We start from the raw sequence: 18,927 nt of genomic DNA on the forward strand, positions 1-18,927 counted from the left end.
TGTATTATTTTTGCTCATGAGCGCAAACTGTACATTAATATAAACGTACGCAGCTATAAAAGAAAAGAGTAAGAACAATATTGAAACATTCTGATAAAAAACGTTTACCAAACGTTTGGTAATTGATTTACTCATTATAATAGAGAACACAGTACAATAAAAAACAATACGAATAAAAAATACGTTTCTCTATCTGTTTTGTAGTCAAATGTACGGTTGTAACCAAGGCGAATTCATACAAGGTGGTGGTAGTTCTACAAAAACAACAAATGGTCTTAACAAATGTCAAAAAACAGAAATTAAAAATTAAAGAAATATGTATTAAAACTAAATATAGTGTAGATAATTGAATAGTTAGGGCTTTACTTATTTATGCAAAATATAAATATTTTGTTAATTTGCTTAGAATATATAGATATTGAAGTATAATAACAAGCTTTGACAGATGTTAGAACCAAACAAGCGAAATAAGAGTAATCAGCTGATTGACTGACTCCACCTTGTATAAATTCGCCTTGGTTGTAACGGTAAATTAAATAATGAAGATGAGTGAAAAGCTAATCGTTTCGTTTTCTCTCTTTGTCACTTGAAAAGTTTTTGTTTTGTTTTTGCAATACACAATATAAAAATTTTGATTTGTTTTGTACATTTTGCAAATGTTTGCGAAATGTTTTGTTTGTTTTCATACTCTGCTTAAAAATGTACCACAAAAAAACGTGTGGCCTATTTATATATAAGATATATCCAACAACAATAGTATGTTACTCAATTAACAGTCAGGAACATTCCTGAGTTCATATAGAATTTAATTGTTGCTATTATTGTAATTTCTGTTAACAATGGATTTTTAAAGGATCGGCTTGTTCGGAAATGCATCACTGCGCTGCATCTGATGCACAGTGCGTTCTAAAATGCAAAACACTACAAATGACTTGAGTTCTAAAAAGCAACAGTGAAACAGATGATGCGCAAAAACCATGAAACAAGCATCACCAAAATGGCTGATGCATTGTCTGTGCATCAGCATCGCAAACTAATTACAGATGCGCATCAAATGCAGCGCAGTGATGCATTTCCGAAAAGGCCTGATATTATATATTATACAGTGAATTCAAATATGTAACCGCATTTCCTCTTTTATGCAAAATTTGGATTTTACTTTTTGTTTCTGCTTTTGCTAGAAAGGTAGTGTCATTATTTTTTTCATGTCCCCATTTTTCAGGAATGGCATACTTTTTCTTTTTATCTGACGCTTGAAGGATATCACAATGAACCTTATGATTTCCGAGTGGGAAGTGCACGAAACTAAACTATACAATTAAATTCACAATACATGTAAATCAATGTACATATTTTGAGTTTTTATATAAAAAATAGTTTTTTTGTCAGAAATATAAGTGATCACAGATCGAGCTCTTTGTCTTGATTAAACGCTTATTGGCCAAGTTATTAGCGAATTTAGATATTTTGAGTTTTTATATAAAAAATCAACTTTTTGTCAGAAATATGAGTGATCACAGATCGAGCACCATTTCTTGATTAAACGCTTATTGGACAAGTTAGCGAATTTAGATATTTTGGGTTTTTATATAAAAAATAAAATCTTTTTCTTTATTAAACGCTTATTGGCCAAGTTATTAGCGATTTTAGATATTGTGAGTTTTTATATAAAAAATCGATTTTTTTCAGAAATATGAGTGATCACAGATCGATGTATTTTGAAGATGTATTTAATAAGTGGGCATATTAGTGGACGTTGACAATTTTTATTTCTGTAATTTTTTTGTTTGAGTTTTTATCTAGTTTCCGCTCTATGTTTCTCTATGTGTATAATTTTTTTGCCATTTCGAAATAATTGAGTTTAAAATTTTTGTGTTAGTAGACACCTAGAACAAAAGTAATATTTCAATTGATCTTTTGACCCACTTTGTGGAAGTAGAATCTCACCAAATTTTGACCACATATAGAATCAGTTATGTAGATTCTTATTATGCAATGCTTATAAAAAAGAAAATATTTAAGTTAGAAATATTTCACATTTTATTAAAAAAAAAAAAAAAACAAAGACAGTTTAACAGATAAATATTAAATAATAATGTATATAGTTTAGTCATATATGTATGTTATTTTCAAGTTAAAAAAATTAAATGGCAAATCCAGCTGCTTTCTTCACTGCCTATTTTTATTGTTATAATTCACTTAATAAAACTTTATTAGCGACGATCAGGTTCAGCAAGTCTGAAATAATTATGGTTGCATGAAATAAATGTATATTCGACTAATATAATTAACATACCTGTGTATTTTTATAAAGTTTTTTGGTTCTAATGTCATATCCTGAGGCGTTAAGAACGAATATTGACGAAGGACACGCTTACGACCTTCATCAATAAGTAATCGCGTCATATACTCACGATTAACTTCGTCCTTTTAAAGAATTACATATAAATTAATTATTAGTAGATATTAAAATAAAAATGTATAAATAAAAAAAACACTCACTGTAAACACATCGTATTCGTCGAGAAAGTAAAATGGATGATCTACACAGGACCATAACGATATTAAAAATGCTACTGTACTGTATGAACGTTCTCCGCCTGAGAGTGCTTTTGTGCTGGATACAGCATTTTTATTGTGATCACGTGGCACAACCGAAATTTTCAACTTCTTCTCTTGATGATCAATATCAATAGTACCCTCAAAATCTCGTAATTTTAAAATCATCTAAACCAAATGAGTGAATTATTTTACTTTGTAATTATGAATGCAAACTTACACTAAATGACAATTGTAAAATAACTGCCATATGTTCCTTCAGTTTTTTCAAAAAATCAAACCGAAATTTTAATGATTTTCTTAGCTAAACAAAATAAGGAAATAAAATAAAAAAACAATTTAAAAAGGTTGAATTAATTTAATTTACCATAAGTATTGACATTTTCAAATTATCAAATTTTACTTGATCAGCCTCTAGTGATCCTTTCTTTGTAGCAATTAATTCGCGTATTACATGGGGATCTAGGTTGCTTGGCATGCCATGTTTCAACTGGGATTTTATCTTTGCTATTCGGTCTCGTATCTCCTCCAACGTTTCCTCAGTCTCTATACGTTCGCCCTTTTCTTTGGCTGCAGCTAAAGCCATCTTTAAACCTTTCAAAAGTTCCTTTTTTTCACATTGATACTTATCTAGTTTTGTTTTTAACTCCGTTAATTTGTCACGATTTATAGATTCATTATTGTTAATGCTTCGAAGTTTCAGTTTTAGTTGATGCGATTGAGACTGAAATTATGATTGCTTAATAATTATAAATTTTTTAAAGAGCTGGTTACATTGAGCATATATTTGAAGTTTTTACAGTTTTCTTGTGCAAACGTTTAGAATAACTTAATTCGGTCGAATATTCTGCCCTATGTTACCACGATTAAATAATTGTTATTTAATTTACCTTATATGTTTCTATTTCACTTTGTATTTTTAAATAATTGTTCTTTAATTTACCTTATATGTTTCTATTTCACTTTGTATTTTTTCTAGAACGGCTTTTTGTGCTTTAAGTTCCTCTTCAACTCGTTCTTTATCCCTTTCCATGTCGGATTTTTGAAAACGTTTTTCCGTTAGGTTTCCTTCGACCTGCTCAAGTCGTACCTTTGTCTCATCCATTTCTTTTTTCTAAATTAATTGTTAAATATTATATTACTATTAAACTTGTAAATTTGTTGACAAAATATGAAATAATTTATTAAAAAAGTGATTTCAAAGTGAAATCTCAAATGTCACATTTCATTTTTATTCTAATCCCAAAATATTAATGATATAATTGTGAAAAATAAAATATGTATGTATGTAATTGTTCCCAGGCACTTTTAATATCCGACGAATCAAAGATTTACTTTGTTCTTGGGAACATTTGACTCACTTTTCTTTCAATACACCTAATTCACTATACACCTGTTCACTCACACTTTATGCATCAGAATGAGTTTGTTGATGTGACTCTTTGAAAATCTGTGGTCAGCAACACGTGAAGTTGACGGACCAATTCCGCATTTCGATAACTTTTAATATACAAAAATTGCCCAAATTTATTATAAACTATTTCTATAATATACCTCATCCCGGAAAATGAAAAAGACATCGTGGATTTCGATATTAATTTTCGTTTTTGGACAAATTGTGACACTTATCTTGTTCACTTGTTGAAACATAAGTAGGATACACTTTTTGAAAGGCACCTGTGTACACTTTCTTGTCACACAAATATTTAAATCTTGCGATATTTTGATTTATGGCCATAATGTTTACAGTTATGTAAGTAGGTAAAAAATAATTTCTTTCTTTTTCATAACTGCATTTTACTGCATGCAATATAGATGGAATTAATTTATGCGACTTTCCAGTTGATTGCTAATAACCTTTTTAATTTTTATCCGAAGTGCAATCCAATAACACAAATACAACAATTTATAAAATTGTGTCAATGGAATAGTTTGACAAACGCATTAGATTGATCCAAACGATAAATAATTTTTATTTATTTCTATACTTACCAAATACTCAATTTCATTATTGTAGTCAGCATATTCCACATTTTGCAGTTCCTTTATTTTTTCTAGCAGTTCGCCAAGTTTGTTTTCATGTTCGTGCAATTTAACGCGTTTTTCTTGTATATTTTTTAAGTCATGTGGTATTTGTTGTCCTGTAGTTTTTAGATCAACTTCTAGCCCTTTATATTTCTTCTCAAATGATGATTTTTCATGGGCCAAATTCCTTTAAAAAAAAAAAAAAACAGATTAAAAATACAATATAATCAAATTAAGCTTTATACAAATGTAGTTTATTACCTAATACGCTCATCAATATTGACTTGTATAAAATTGGCTTGTTTAATTTTTGTCGTATACATGCGATAGTTTGGCATGGGAAAATACTCAAAAATAATATTATTTTCATTTAAAACAATCACTTTACTCAAATTTCTTGGAACATTTGCACGATTTGATGTTAAATTTTCGGCCATTTGCTTGCTGTCAGTTATAAGTATTGTCTCAATTTGTACACGATCTATAAGACAATTCATTACTACCGGATCGTTGCACTTAATCTCGTGCATGGCCAAAATTGTGCCCTGTGGCGGGTGAACACAACCATCGCTTACGTTGTGTACTTGATTGCGAAATGCGGTTGTGATTATATTTGGACGATTTGGGGTGAATCTATCTAGAATCGCTTCCAATGTCTCGCGATCTTTCTTATTATTAACAATAAATGAATTTAGCAGAGCCCCATTTAATATGCTTTCAATAACATCACGATATTGACGCCTTGGCACCTCCACATAACTACCGATTGGTCCTCTTGGTAGTTGGGAGAATTTCCCCTCGGAATGTGCCTTTCTTATTTGATTTATTAGCGCGGGCATGTATTCGCCATAAATTGAAAGTTTATTTTTTACACTGGCTTTCACATTCTCCATTTGTACATTTCGAACACCTAAAGATTGGAAAAAAATTTATAAACAGCAGCAAATAGTACTAGCAATGATAACTTACGTATTTCATCCATACATTCCCTTTGTTGTCGCTTGATTTCATCGATGACTTGTTCCTTTTGCAATTTATTATCGTTAAGTAGTTTCAATTCACGTTTTAAATTTCCAATCAACGGCTTTATGTGCATTTCGCATTGATTGGTGTAATCTTCTATGCTTTTTTTATTTTCAGCTCGCAAAGCATCAACATCATCTTGATTGCTATGAAAATAATGAAAACATGCAGGATATGCCAAGATTTAAATTTTTAATTTTTTTTTTACAAAAGTTTCTGAATAGTTTACCCTTTGGAACGTTCTTCAATGTGTTGATTTATTTCTTCAATTTGTTTTTCTAAACGTGACTTTTTCTTTTTTAAGGAGTCAACTGCTTCCTGGCATTCCATTGACAATTTTATTTGTGCATCGACTTTTCCTTTTATTTCTCGATAATGCATATTTTCACGTTGATAATCCTCATTTTTTATTGAAATAATGTCATCATTTTTTCTGAAAGGTTTTATTTGTATATTAAGTGGAAATAAAACTAATAATATAATAAGAAAGTCTTTGAAATGGTACTTATTAAAGTTGTCCAAAAGGATAACATTTTTTGAAAATGTATTCATTTCACTTGGTTATAGATCAGCGAAATGCAATGAGCTCTCAAATGAGCTCTCTTGTTTTTATTTTCACATGTACGCAAGTACACACATTGTATAAAAACAGTCAGTCTTGCATGAGCATTGATAGAAGCAGGTTGTGTTACGCTTTTATGCTTGTTTATTTCATTATTTCAGCTAGTTGTTTTTGTTTTTGCCAGAGAATAATTCTCAACTCATACAACTACAATATCTAAAAACTGTAGTGGTGTGAGTTTGCATTTCGCTGTTATAGATTGATAAAAGTACAACTTTTTGTGGAATTTCTGTCTTGTGTAAAAGTGTAAAAAAATCAGAGTGTAACTCCGAAACCCTTAAATTAATTAATCCTCTAAATCAGTGATGTTCAAAAATAATAATGAAGATGTATTGGTGAGAGAGCTACCCAGCAAACATAATGTCAAACACTTAAAATAAGAACATTAAAGAATGTTTAGATTTAGAATTTTTGCCAGATATAATTAATTTATTAAATGAATATAATTTAAATTTTAATGAAATACGGCCGAAATTCTCCCAATTTTTTTTATTTATTTCTGACTTTGTTGTTTTATGTTCAATTGTAATTGAAACGCGTGTGTTTGCTATGCTTCGTCCAAAAACCAACCAACAACAATGCTTAATGAATTTCTGAAAAAATTAGACATTTGTTATGCTCTTTTAAAGAAAATAAGAATATGTGTGTTGTTACTCAGCGCGAAAGCACAATGAAATGAACATCATTGCTCTAAATGTTTCTCAAAAAATTATTTTTCACATAGTTTTTGTTATTATATGTACATTTGGTACTCGTAGTTTAAGGTTTTACAAAACAATTATATAAGCACTGTTTAATAAATGACGGCATAATTAGGATTACTTACTTGATTTCTTGATTTATCACTAAATTTACTTCGTCCTTATTTTGAATTGTCTGTTGTATTTCTCTTTCTTTGTTCTGGTATTTTTCAAGTTTTTCATCAATTTCTCTTAGAGCGTCTTCCTTTTGTTTGACCAATAACCAAGATTCTTCTATTTCAGAACTCAATAATTCATCCTTTAATAAAAATAATAAACAAACTTTAATGTATATTAAATTCAAATTAGATTTTCAATACCTTCAATTTTTCAAAAGATAAAATTTGTTTAAGCTTCTCTTCATGTTCATTTATATCTTCACGTTGTTTATCCAATTTCTAAACAAAAAATAAAATGTAATAAAGAAATAAAATAGCATTTTTTAAACCTACTTATCTTAGCTTGTGTTGTGAAACGGCACATTAGGCTTAATTTCCTGATTTTTTAATATCTACCAGTGATCACAATGGCGTAATTATTTTGTTAAAATTTCAACTCATTCGTTGCATATCTGCAGCTAAATCCACTGATTTTGACCGACAGTTTTTTTCAGAGCAAAAGCCGCTGAATATTTTTGAAAACAGCCTTCATTATTCGATTATACACAAAAAATTAGATAAGGTATATTTCAAAAATTAAGAATGCACCAGAAATACATTAGGGATATCGAAAAATGCATTTTTTATCAAAAATATATTTTTTCCTACACACTATTAAAATATGTTATCTGTCGATGAAAAAAACCTTTGTTTGTTTTTACTCTGAAGATAATGTCGCACAAAATCAGTGGTTTCAGCTGCAAATGTGCAGAAGATAGAGTTGGAATTGTTACAACAAAAAATTACACCATTGTGATCACTGATGCAAAAACCTTCTAAAAAGGTATGATATCAAAAAATCAAAATTTTTAATGGAAGGCTACTGTATATGTATATAAGATAGTTATTAGATATTTCAATCTTATAAAGCTATAACAATTTTACTTACAGTTTTATAAATACTCAACTCGTGCGAATGGGATTTGTGCAAATGAAAACATTCGTTGAGTTTTTCCATTACCACATCCACTTGTGTAGCCTTAAGAAAAAGGCTATAATTTTTTGATGGCTCAAGTCTACAAATGAATTATAAATAATAAATAAATTTATATATACAATAGGCACATTAAAGATTTAAAACTTATTTTATTTTTGTAGAAAACCCCTCTATAGTCCACTTCATTTAGAAATTGAGATTTTAATGCAGTAATTTACAATAAATACATTGATTACAAAGAAAAAATTGCAGCTATCACGTTTTTTTGGCGTTGTTTTGTAGTGATGAGCAAAAGCGCTTAGTCCAATTTATCACAAGAAAAAGGTCAAAGACGCCATTAAAATTACAGTTTCTTTTATCTCGGCAAATACTTATTTTTTCATTTTGATTTTATGATGTGTTTACATAATTCAAAATTGTTCTGCAAATAAAAGGTTTAATTGTTTTTGTCTCTTCTGTAAAATTTGGACTAAGAGCCTTTGCATGTTAAGCCCGCGATGTGTATAATGAGTTAAATATTACTCATAAATAAGCGAAATAAACTGTTTCTTGCTGGTCTGAAAACTTTTATTTTCTAGATATAGTCCATCGATATACAATTGCTAATTTCTCTTATTATCATACTTACTCTTTGAGAAATTCACGAGCACTATCCTGATTTAAGACAAAAACTGGATTGTCCACTTGTACATTATGATACATTAGAATTCGATGCAAATCATCAATTTTTTTGGTAACAACTATACCGTTTGAAGACTTTATGGCATATGCACCAGAATTTGTTGATATTGTACGAACAATTGTAATTTTGTCGCCATAAACTAATGGATCATATGGCTGTGGACCATCGTTGGCAATTTCGATTTCAATTTTTGCGCTCGTTTCCCCATTTTTAATGAAACCTTTAATAATAAAACATAGTTTGCATATTAATTATTATACAGCGAATGGTCCACCTGTGACTAAACCCTTTAAAGTGTAAAAAGTCGAAGAAATCAATATAAAACCAGATTAAAAGAGACTAAATTAGTTAATTTATTGCATTTAAATAATAAATACATAAGGAACTTTATTAATTTAATAATATTTTGCATTAACCAAAATAAGAATAAAAAAAGTGAAATTATCCACTTTGTAGAGCTACGATAAATAACAGACATTTTTCATATTTTTCTTTTGAATAGTTTCGATAATTTTTTTCTAAACTTTTTCATTTGAGCGAACACGGTATCAATATATATAAAGTGATGTTGTGTGTGAAGATAAATTCGTATTTAACTAGCACAGACAAAAACCACATTTTTCAACATTGCTCATTTTACAGTCAACAGAGCACTGTTAATCACTTAACAAGTCTTGATACTTGAATTTTAATACAAAAAATACATCTGAAATATGTATCACAAGGCGTAATAACAAGGTGAGTGCATAAAATCAGCTATTTCTTAACTCGCTGTGGTTTTATGTACACTATATGTCAAACTTTGTTTATGTTTACATTTGTTATTGTAAATAACATAGTAATATTTTAATTCGCCTTGATTTTGACATTTACCGTACATTTTAACAAAAACAAATTGCCTGTTGTTTTTGCATTGTTATATTTGTTGCCGGGACGCACTCACCTTGTTAATACGCATTGATGTATCAGAAATATAAAATATAAAAAAATATTTCAGATTTTTTTTATAATAATATGGAAAAAAGTCAATTTTTAAAAAGTCACATTTATGATGAATCCCAAAATTATTTCAGAAATTCGACTTCGACAGTCGCATTTAGGACCTTTTGGACTACACTCCCTGTATAGTGTGTTACGTGCGCAATTACATATTTTTTAAACTGTTGTTACAATTATCTGTAGAATCCATGAAAACAACATCATGACAACAATTCTGAATTCTTTTGAATTAAAATCATATCCAATAAAAACTTTTCGAATCGCCTATAAATCAAGCTGTAACGCCGACACAATTGGGGGTGTCGAAATCGAAAGAATGATCTAAATGGCCGAATTGCACGTAAGTAGTATAAAATTGTAAATTATATCTCTTAACAATTCCGTGAATGAATTAAATTTTTCAATTGATTTTGTAAATGATTAAAAGCAAAACAAAAGTGAATGAAGAAAATAGTATATTTTCATTCAATTTGTATAGATGGGATTCTACCCGGTATTTACCCGATGTATGGGTAAATACCAGGTATATTTCTTTTTTTAATCTCTTTTTGGGTATTTATAAAATGATTTTAATAATAAAATATTTTCAAAAACTGAATGTCAATCAAACCTAAAAATATTATTATTCATATTAGAAACCAAGGCGTATTAACAAGGTGAGTGCGTCCCGGCAACAAATACAACAATGCAAAAACAACAGGCAATTTGTTTTTGTTAAAATGTACGGTAAATGTCAAAATCAAGGCGAATTAAAATATTACTATGTTATTTACAATAACAAATGTAAACATAAACAAAGTTTGACATATAGTGTACATAAAACCACAGCGAATTAAGAAACAGCTGATTTTATGCACTCACCTTGTTAATACGCCTTGTTAGAAACTAAAAAAAAATCAAAAAGGCGAATTAAATTTGTAATTCCGCGAGAAGGTATGTGTTTATTGTGCTAGTAGTTGTAAAATGCAACAAATTTTCATAAATAGTTTTTAGGTTTTAACATGGAAGACCAAGAAATGAAAAAATATGGAAATATTTTTCTACAAGTGCCAGATGAGGACGATATCAGTTCTTCTGAATCATTTGATTATCACCGACACCTCATACTATTTTTGATTATTTCCCAAGTGAAACTAATATTGAAAGTTACAGCGATAGTGAATAAGAAGTCTTCAAGTCTTTATTTTACAACTACTATGTACAATTTTTTCTTTTTCTTTATAAAATTAAATAAAAAAAAATCATTCTCTTGAACCATCCAATGTTTTTCTGCTCCACATAACTTCAAGATAGTTTTTACCCACATTTTTAGTAAACACCTGGGTATTAACCCGTTTTTACCCATTTTACCGGGTATTTACCAATTGGGTTTTTACCCATTTTCCATCTACACATCTGCTCAAAATAATAGATACACCTAATTGGAAAAAATTTAAATGGCGGTAACATTGAAAATTTCCTCGCAAGCGTTAAGAATACATCATATTATTAAAATTTCTATCTGGCAATGTCATGTCAGTCAAAAATCTGGCAACTATTTGCTTTCATGTTGATTTTTAAAAACGAATTTATTTGAATTACAAAAAATTATTTGCTCATAAAAATAGATACACATCAGTAATTTGTAATTTGTTTATATACAATTTTTTTTTTGTGCAATTTTTTGTTCCTATTTACGTGAAACAGTAAGTATAATTTAAATTTTAGCAACAATTTTATAAAAAATAGGACTCTTTTGAAGAAAATGGGACGAAATCATCATTGTACCGAAGATGAGAAAAAAATTGTTCAAACGATGAGAAATCAAGGAAAATCATTACGGGAAATAGCAAAGAGCATAGGAAGATCTTTACATTTTGTCCAAAATGCTTTATCTAAAAAACAAAAAAGAGAAACTCGCGGTAGACCAAAGAAAACCAGTCCAGAAACAGATAGGCGGATCGTCCTTACCCAGCAAAAAATAATGGAAGTGCATCTTTACATATGACATTTTAATCACATCTAAAGTTGCAAATGAATCTTTTCTACCTCTGAAGATGTGATTTTAAATATGGGTATTTGACACTGAATTATAAATATTTCGTTGATGTAATTGTTTCCTACATTTTTGAATTTTTTAAAATTTATTAAAACCTGTAAAAATTGGTATACAAACAATTTTTACATTTTTTAATCATTAAAATTAATCAACCATTGTTTCATAAATTTTATAACTACATTAAAATCAATTCATAAATGCTCAGTTACATCACTTTTTTTCTATTATTTATATTTCCATCCAAGATGCCAAAAAATATAGGTATCCACTACCTACATTAAAATAACACCTTAAAATCGAAATTTAATCGCATCGAATATATTAAGTAACAAGTTGTCAAAAATGAACAACATCCCTCCAATGACAAGCTAATGTAAAATTCATAGCTTTTTCACCAAAATTGGAAGTACATCAAGCATGCTATTTGTTGTGAAAATTCTGCATCTTCTTCCTCACTTTTTTTGCTGGGTATGGTTAAAAAAGACCCTTTCATATCATCGAAAGCTATTTCTGCGGAGCTATGTAACGAAATCAGTCCACAAACAGTTCGTCGTCGTCTTTTACAAGCTAAATTGCCGGGAAGAATTGCCAGAAAAGTGCCACTAATGCGCCAAAAAAATATCAAGACAAGATTAGAATTTGCTAAAGAGCGTTTACAATGGTCCGGGTGTGAAGGCGAAAAAAAATGGAGAAATATTTTATGGAGCGACGAAACAAAAATAAATTTGTTTGGAAACGACTGCCAAAGAAATGTACGCCGACCAAAAGGAAAAGAATTCCACGTTAAATTTACAAAAAAGACGGTAAAACATGGCGGGGGAAACATAATGGTTTGGGGTTGCTTTTCATGGAATGGTGCTGGTCCGATATTCCGAATAGAAGATACCATGAATGCTAGTGGGTATAGAGACATATTGGAAAACGTAATGCTTCCATATGCATCGGAAAATATGCCATTAATATGGACATTCCAGCAGGACAACGACCCAAAACATAGTCCAAGATTAGTTAAAAACTGGTTCTTGGAGAATAACGTACCTGTTTTAAGCTGGCCCAGCCAATCCCCTGATTTAAACCCAATAGAAAACTTGTGGAGTGAATTAAAGATAAGGCTTTCGAAGGAAGTTTTCAAAAATAAAGACGATTTATGGGAGAAAACGCAAAAAATATGGTACGAGATTCCATTGGAGAAGTGTCAGAACTTGATATCCAGTATGCCCAGAAGAGTGGAGAAAGTTTTACAAAACAAAGGTGGATATACTGGATACTAGCTTTACTTTAATAATAAACTAATTTTTTTAAGATAAAATTTATTAGCTTTTGTTTAATAAGAATTTTTAAAAATGTATCTATTATTATGAGCACCAAATTTTTCGAAATTTAAGAAATTTAATTTACTTTATAATATTTATTATTAATTATGAAATATTTTGTTTTTGGTTTTTACTCTCCTTTTAACTACCCAGCAAAAAATAATGGAAGTGCATCTTTACATATGACATTTTAATCACATCTAAAGTTGCAAATGAATCTTTTCTACCTCTGAAGATGTGATTTTAAATATGGGTATTTGACACTGAATTATAAATATTTCGTTGATGTAATTGTTTCCTACATTTTTTGAATTTTTTAAAATTTATTAAAACCTGTAAAAATTGGTATACAAACAATTTTTACATTTTTTAATCATTAAAATTAATCAACCATTGTTTCATAAATTTTATAACTACACTAGCTGAACCCGGTCCGCGTTGCTGGCCCTTACAATAATTCTGTTTTATATTGCATCTCGATTTGAATATATAGTGTCGGACAAAAAAAAGCACGGACTCCCCCGACCTGACATCGCACCCGAAACACTGAGGTGGTCTTTTGACAAAGTTGTTATTTCTCGAATGAAAAAATAAAAATAATTTTTTGACAATTTTTTTTTTTGATTTTTTTTAACTTTTTTTTATTTGCAAAAGTTTGGCCACAATTACTGACCTTTAAATCATTACGTATAGTGTCATTAGCGCTATAGTGTAAAAATTTGAAATTTGAAGATTCACTGAAAATTTGATAAAAATCGGTTCAGCCATATCTCCGCAACCACTATGGCGATTTCGATTTTTCTATTATTTATATTTCCATCCAAGATGCCAAAAAATATAGGTATCCACTACCTACATTAAAATAACACCTTAAAATCGAAATTTAATCGCATCGAAAGCATCGAATTTATTAAGTAACAAGTTGTCAAAAATGAACAACATCCCTCCAATGACAAGCTAATGTAAAATTCATAGCTTTTTCACCAAAATTGGAAGTACATCAAGCATGCTATTTGTTGTGAAAATTCTGCATCTTCTTCCTCACTTTTTTTGCTGGGTATAAATAAAAATCGACTGAATTTTTTTTATAATTTTACAATATACCATTATTTTTTTTCGTTTTTAAAAAATAAATTTTGGTGTATCTATTATTTTGAGCAGATGTGTATATCAATTTGTGTTAGATTTGAATTAATAAAAATGGAATAATTAAAAGGTTGAATGAATTCTGGTATGAAGCAAGGCGAATTTACTTTACATGGGGCATTAACAGCACATCTGATCTACTTTTTTTTGTTTCGCCTTGGGGGCAAACTTGTCAAAAGTTGTTTACAATACGAATTTAACGTTCAAAAAAATTAATTGTTCAAGAGTCTATAATAAAATACAAATCACAACATAATGAAAATATTAAATTTATGACGTGTTTTCTTTATTTATTTTGCCTTTTTAATAGAAGCCGTTTGTTTGGCTGCCCTGACAGGTATTGAATTCTCTACTCATTGTTTGTCCAAATTGTTAAGACCAAACGTGGCTCTAACATTGTCCAATAAAAATCATTTCTGCAGTTTGCCTTTAGCATCAGCCATGGGGGACACTCTTTGCCATTTTGAAACAGCTGACGTGAAAAACTGTAATCCGAGATGCGATACTTTTGAGCAATTTCGGGAAAACGGACTACATCAATTTTTCCAAATTGTACTCAGCCGATATTTCGGCCAAAATGGGTGCAAAATTTACACAGCTAGGATTCCATACCGTATAAAAGCACATTTGCTACTTTTGTGTACAAGAATGATGAGGAAAAATAGTTTACCATTGTAACACGACCCGTTTTGCGGCTTCTCATCATTATCACAACTAGCTAAAATAACAAAATCTCTGTTTCTCTATGCTTGAATATTCTGGAGCAAATACTTCTTGGAGATATGTTCTTGTTGGAGCTGTATCTTGTTTTGCATTGGAAAACATTTTAAAAATAATTTTTTATTAAATTTATTATTATTTTTGTTTTGCTGCTTTTGACACATTTGCCCCTCAAGCAACAATAAAACACAATCACCCTTATCGTGGTTGGCGTAAACGTCTTACGCCTACGACTGTTTCGTACTAGATTAAAGATAAAATGCAAACTGTTTCTTTAATCTAGTACGAAACTGTCGTAGGCGTATGACGTTTACGCCAACCACGATAAGGGTGAATGTTGTTTTTGCAATGTTGTACTTGTTGTAATATCAACATCACCTGTACAGTAAATTCGCCTTGGTATGAAGTATGTCATTCCATTATGAATTTTAAAAATGTTTATATTTTTTTTGCTACATCAAGAAAACTACTTGATGATTTCTATAAAATTAATTATTTCTGAAAGATTTTAAAAATAAAACAAATTTCATGATGCAATAAGTAAGTTGAGAGCGTTTCGACAACAAACACTATATTTCTTGCTGATAAGTGCATAGGTTTTGTCAAAATTGAATTTGTCAAATAAAAAATAAACAAATTTTATTTTGGCATCTTTTAGATTTTTTTAATGGGATGTTTATTTTTTAAGTTCAATTTTATTGATACTCACCTGATTATTTTGTATTTATTATTTTTATTAACGTTGATTTTAGCAAAATTTAGCTTCAAAATATTGTTTTTCAGAATTAAAGAGACTTTAATTTTTGTTAGAATTTTAAAATTTATTATTTTTTATGTCAACACACGATGTAAATAATCTTTGAGAAAACAAAGCTTTTGTCATTTTTGCATATTAACTAAAAAACGGCCGTTAAAATTAAATTATATTTGAAAAAGAACAACGGTTTAATAGTGCTTTATCCAAATTTCATTATATGTAATGTTTTTATTCACATTATCATTCATGTTTTTTGATTTAAAAATTTTTTTCCTTGAAAATAAAATTTATTAATTTTTCAAAATAAATTCAGTTTGACAAAACTCAAGCACTTTCAATATAGATAAATAAAAATCAGCTGTGTTGTTGATTTCACCTTACTCAGTGCATCCTGAACAGAACAAACACAATATTTCTTGCTGACAAGTGCATAGGTTTTGTCAAAATTGAATTTGTCAAATTGATTCTTTTGTATCTTTTATTTATTATTTTTATTAACATTGATTTAGCAAAATTTTGCTTCAAATTGGTGCTTTTCAGAATTAAAGAGATTTTAATTTTTGTTAAAATTTTTAAATTTATTATTTTTTATGTCAACACACAATGTAAATAATCTTTGACAAAACCGTTACGATGTAAACACAAAGCTTTTGTTATTTTTGCATATTAACTAAAAAACGGCCGTTAAAATTAAATTATATTTGAAAAAGAACAACGGTTTAATAGTGCTTTATCCAAATTTCATTATATGTAATGTTTTTATTCACATTATCATTCATGTTTTTTGATTTAAAAATTTTTTTCCTTGAAAATAAAATTTATTAATTTTTCAAAATAAATTCAGTTTGACAAAACTCAAGCACTTTCAATATAGATAAATAAAAATCAGCTGTGTTGTTGATTTCACCTTACTCAGTGCATCCTGAACAGAACAAACACAATATTTCTTGCTGACAAGTGCATAGGTTTTGTCAAAATTGAATTTGTCAAATTGATTCTTTTGTATCTTTTATTTATTATTTTTATTAACATTGATTTAGCAAAATTTTGCTTCAAATTGGTGCTTTTCAGAATTAAAGAGATTTTAATTTTTGTTAAAATTTTTAAATTTATTATTTTTTATGTCAACACACAATGTAAATAATCTTTGACAAAACCGTTACAATGTAAACACAAAGCTTTTGTTATTTTTGCATATTAACTAAAAAACGGCCGTTAAAATTAAATTATATTTGAAAAAGAACAACGGTTTAATAGTGCTTTATCCAAATTTCATTATATGTAATGTTTTTATTCACATTATCATTCATGTTTTTTGATTTAAAAATTTTTTTCCTTGAAAATAAAATTTATTAATTTTTCAAAATAAATTCAGTTTGAGAAAACTCAAGCACTTTCAAAATAGATAAATAAAAATCAGCTGTGTTGTTGATTTCACCTTACTTAGTGCATCCTGACAAATTTGTTTGTAATATCCTTGTGTCATGTAAATAGAGTTTTCTACATACATACATCCCTAAATTAAAGAAATCGTAACTATCTTCTAAATAATTATGGGTAACCAAAATTAAAAATAAATACACATCTACATCTGGAAAAAATAAGATTTCTTGTACTTTTTACATTTAAAGTGGTATGTCACAGATGGAGCATTTTCACTGTGATCCACTGTTTGTTATACAAATGTTATGAAAATTTCAATGTATTATTATTTAACTGATAAACTAAACAAGATAAAAAAAAAATATACCTTTAACACTGCTTGATCGGTTAGTATCTTTGGCTTTTCCTCCTAAACCTAAAACCAATGCAGCCAAAATAGCACTCTTTCCACTGCCATTGTTTCCCACTAAAAAATTAACACGGGAATGGAAGTCGATCACCAAATTCGAATGACACATAAAATTGGTCAAACGCATGTGTAAAATTTTTCCACAACGTCTTGAATCATCATTCGAACGCTGACTTTGTGACTGAAACATAAAAATGGAATATATGTTACAAATAGAAATATATTTTTTTTAAATCAAGGTGGCTTCATTCAATGTACAAGAAATATGCTACACATAATTCACTCATATAAAATTGCTATTTTGTATTGATATCCTGAAACAATTCTATAAACATTTCTTGCGAACAATAAATTATTTCCATTACGTTTTACAATATTACAATAATTATTATGCATTACGAATAGATCACTTAATAATTGCAAAATATATTTACCAATGTAGTGTTTTGTGTCAAATTTCCATTGGAACAATTTCGACGCTTTGTCGAGATACTATCATTTTGGGAGTCTCCAGCTCCGCTGGTTCGATTGCGTTTTCTTGTTAAACTCAAACTCATATTCGTTTAACACGCACAATTATTTCTGCTCAAATTTAGTTAAATTAATTTGCTTTTAGTAAAAATAAAAATCTTCCGTAAACAAAAAAATTCTTTGGCGTCGAATATTCTTATAGTGCTGCCACCAATATATGTTTTTCAAATTTTTAGCTAAGCATTTAAGAGGTTGCCATATGAAATGTGAATTGTCAGTTTAGCCGACCGTTGATGGAATGTTACCGTACCGTTTTCTTACCCTGCAGCCACACGTTCAAGATTGTCAAAATTTTCAAAAATTGAAAGCTGTGACGTATCACTTTTTGGCATACCGATGGATTTTTATTTTATTTTCTCTCCGTAAAGTCGTACGTAAATTCTTTTCGCATATTTAAAATTATATTTTTGAGCTCCCTTCACATAACATGTTTGGAATTTGGAATTTTACAACTGTAAAATTATATAGCTTACATATAAATGTTACGTGGAGACAGCATGTGTTAGTGTTTGAACATTTATTTCGTAATAAATGTTAAGCTTTGTAACTGAGCAATGTTTTAACATAAGCTGTCCAATTTTAATTTTTCTATTATTGCAAATTATTATTTTTTTTATTGCAAAAATAAAACAAAAGTAGTTCTGTTAAATAACATAAATTAAACACATAAATCTTAAAAAAATATTAAAATATTGTTAAGACACAACAATTTTTTGTTAATAAATTGAAGATGTAATGGCAAACATGAACATCTTTACTATGAGGAAATGTTATAATATTATGTACTCCTTATTTAAGATTAATATAAATATAAACAAATTAGAATTTAAATTAATTTTGACAAACAGTATGTGTAAAAAACTTGAACGTGTGGCTGCAGGTTTA

At 28.8% G+C, this 18,927-nt stretch overlaps 1 protein-coding gene across 1 annotated transcript; it reads right to left on the reverse strand.

Annotated features, from left to right (window-relative positions):
- Positions 1-2,016: 2,016 nt before the first annotated feature.
- On the reverse strand, positions 2,017-18,148 carry SMC6 (Structural maintenance of chromosomes 6). Its single transcript, XM_065509080.1, has 16 exons — positions 17,946-18,148; positions 17,470-17,692; positions 8,693-8,966; positions 8,017-8,143; positions 7,290-7,367; positions 7,056-7,228; positions 5,837-6,040; positions 5,554-5,753; positions 4,846-5,494; positions 4,552-4,771; positions 3,503-3,673; positions 2,927-3,283; positions 2,780-2,863; positions 2,503-2,727; positions 2,297-2,427; positions 2,017-2,238 (listed from the first exon to the last, which is right to left on the reverse strand). Exons 1-16 carry the CDS (start codon positions 18,066-18,068, stop codon positions 2,214-2,216), a joined length of 3,264 nt encoding a protein of 1,087 aa, XP_065365152.1. The 5' UTR covers positions 18,069-18,148; the 3' UTR covers positions 2,017-2,213.
- Positions 18,149-18,927: the final 779 nt, after the last annotated feature.

Source organism: Calliphora vicina, chromosome 4, assembly GCF_958450345.1.
Source record: "Calliphora vicina chromosome 4, idCalVici1.1, whole genome shotgun sequence".
Taxonomy (NCBI): domain Eukaryota; kingdom Metazoa; phylum Arthropoda; class Insecta; order Diptera; family Calliphoridae; genus Calliphora; species Calliphora vicina.

Excerpts from the sequence above, each read along its gene's own strand:
- SMC6 (XM_065509080.1), bottom strand. The coding sequence starts at position 18,068 with ATGAGTTTGAGTTTAACAAGAAAACGCAATCGAACCAGCGGAGCTGGA. Across the intron at positions 7,229-7,289 it reads TATCTTTTGAAAAATTGAAG|GATGAATTATTGAGTTCTGA; the intron begins GTATTGAAAATC and ends TTTTTATTAAAG. Across the intron at positions 3,674-4,551 it reads ATAATGAAATTGAGTATTTG|AAAAAAGAAATGGATGAGAC; the intron begins GTAAGTATAGAA and ends CAATTAATTTAG.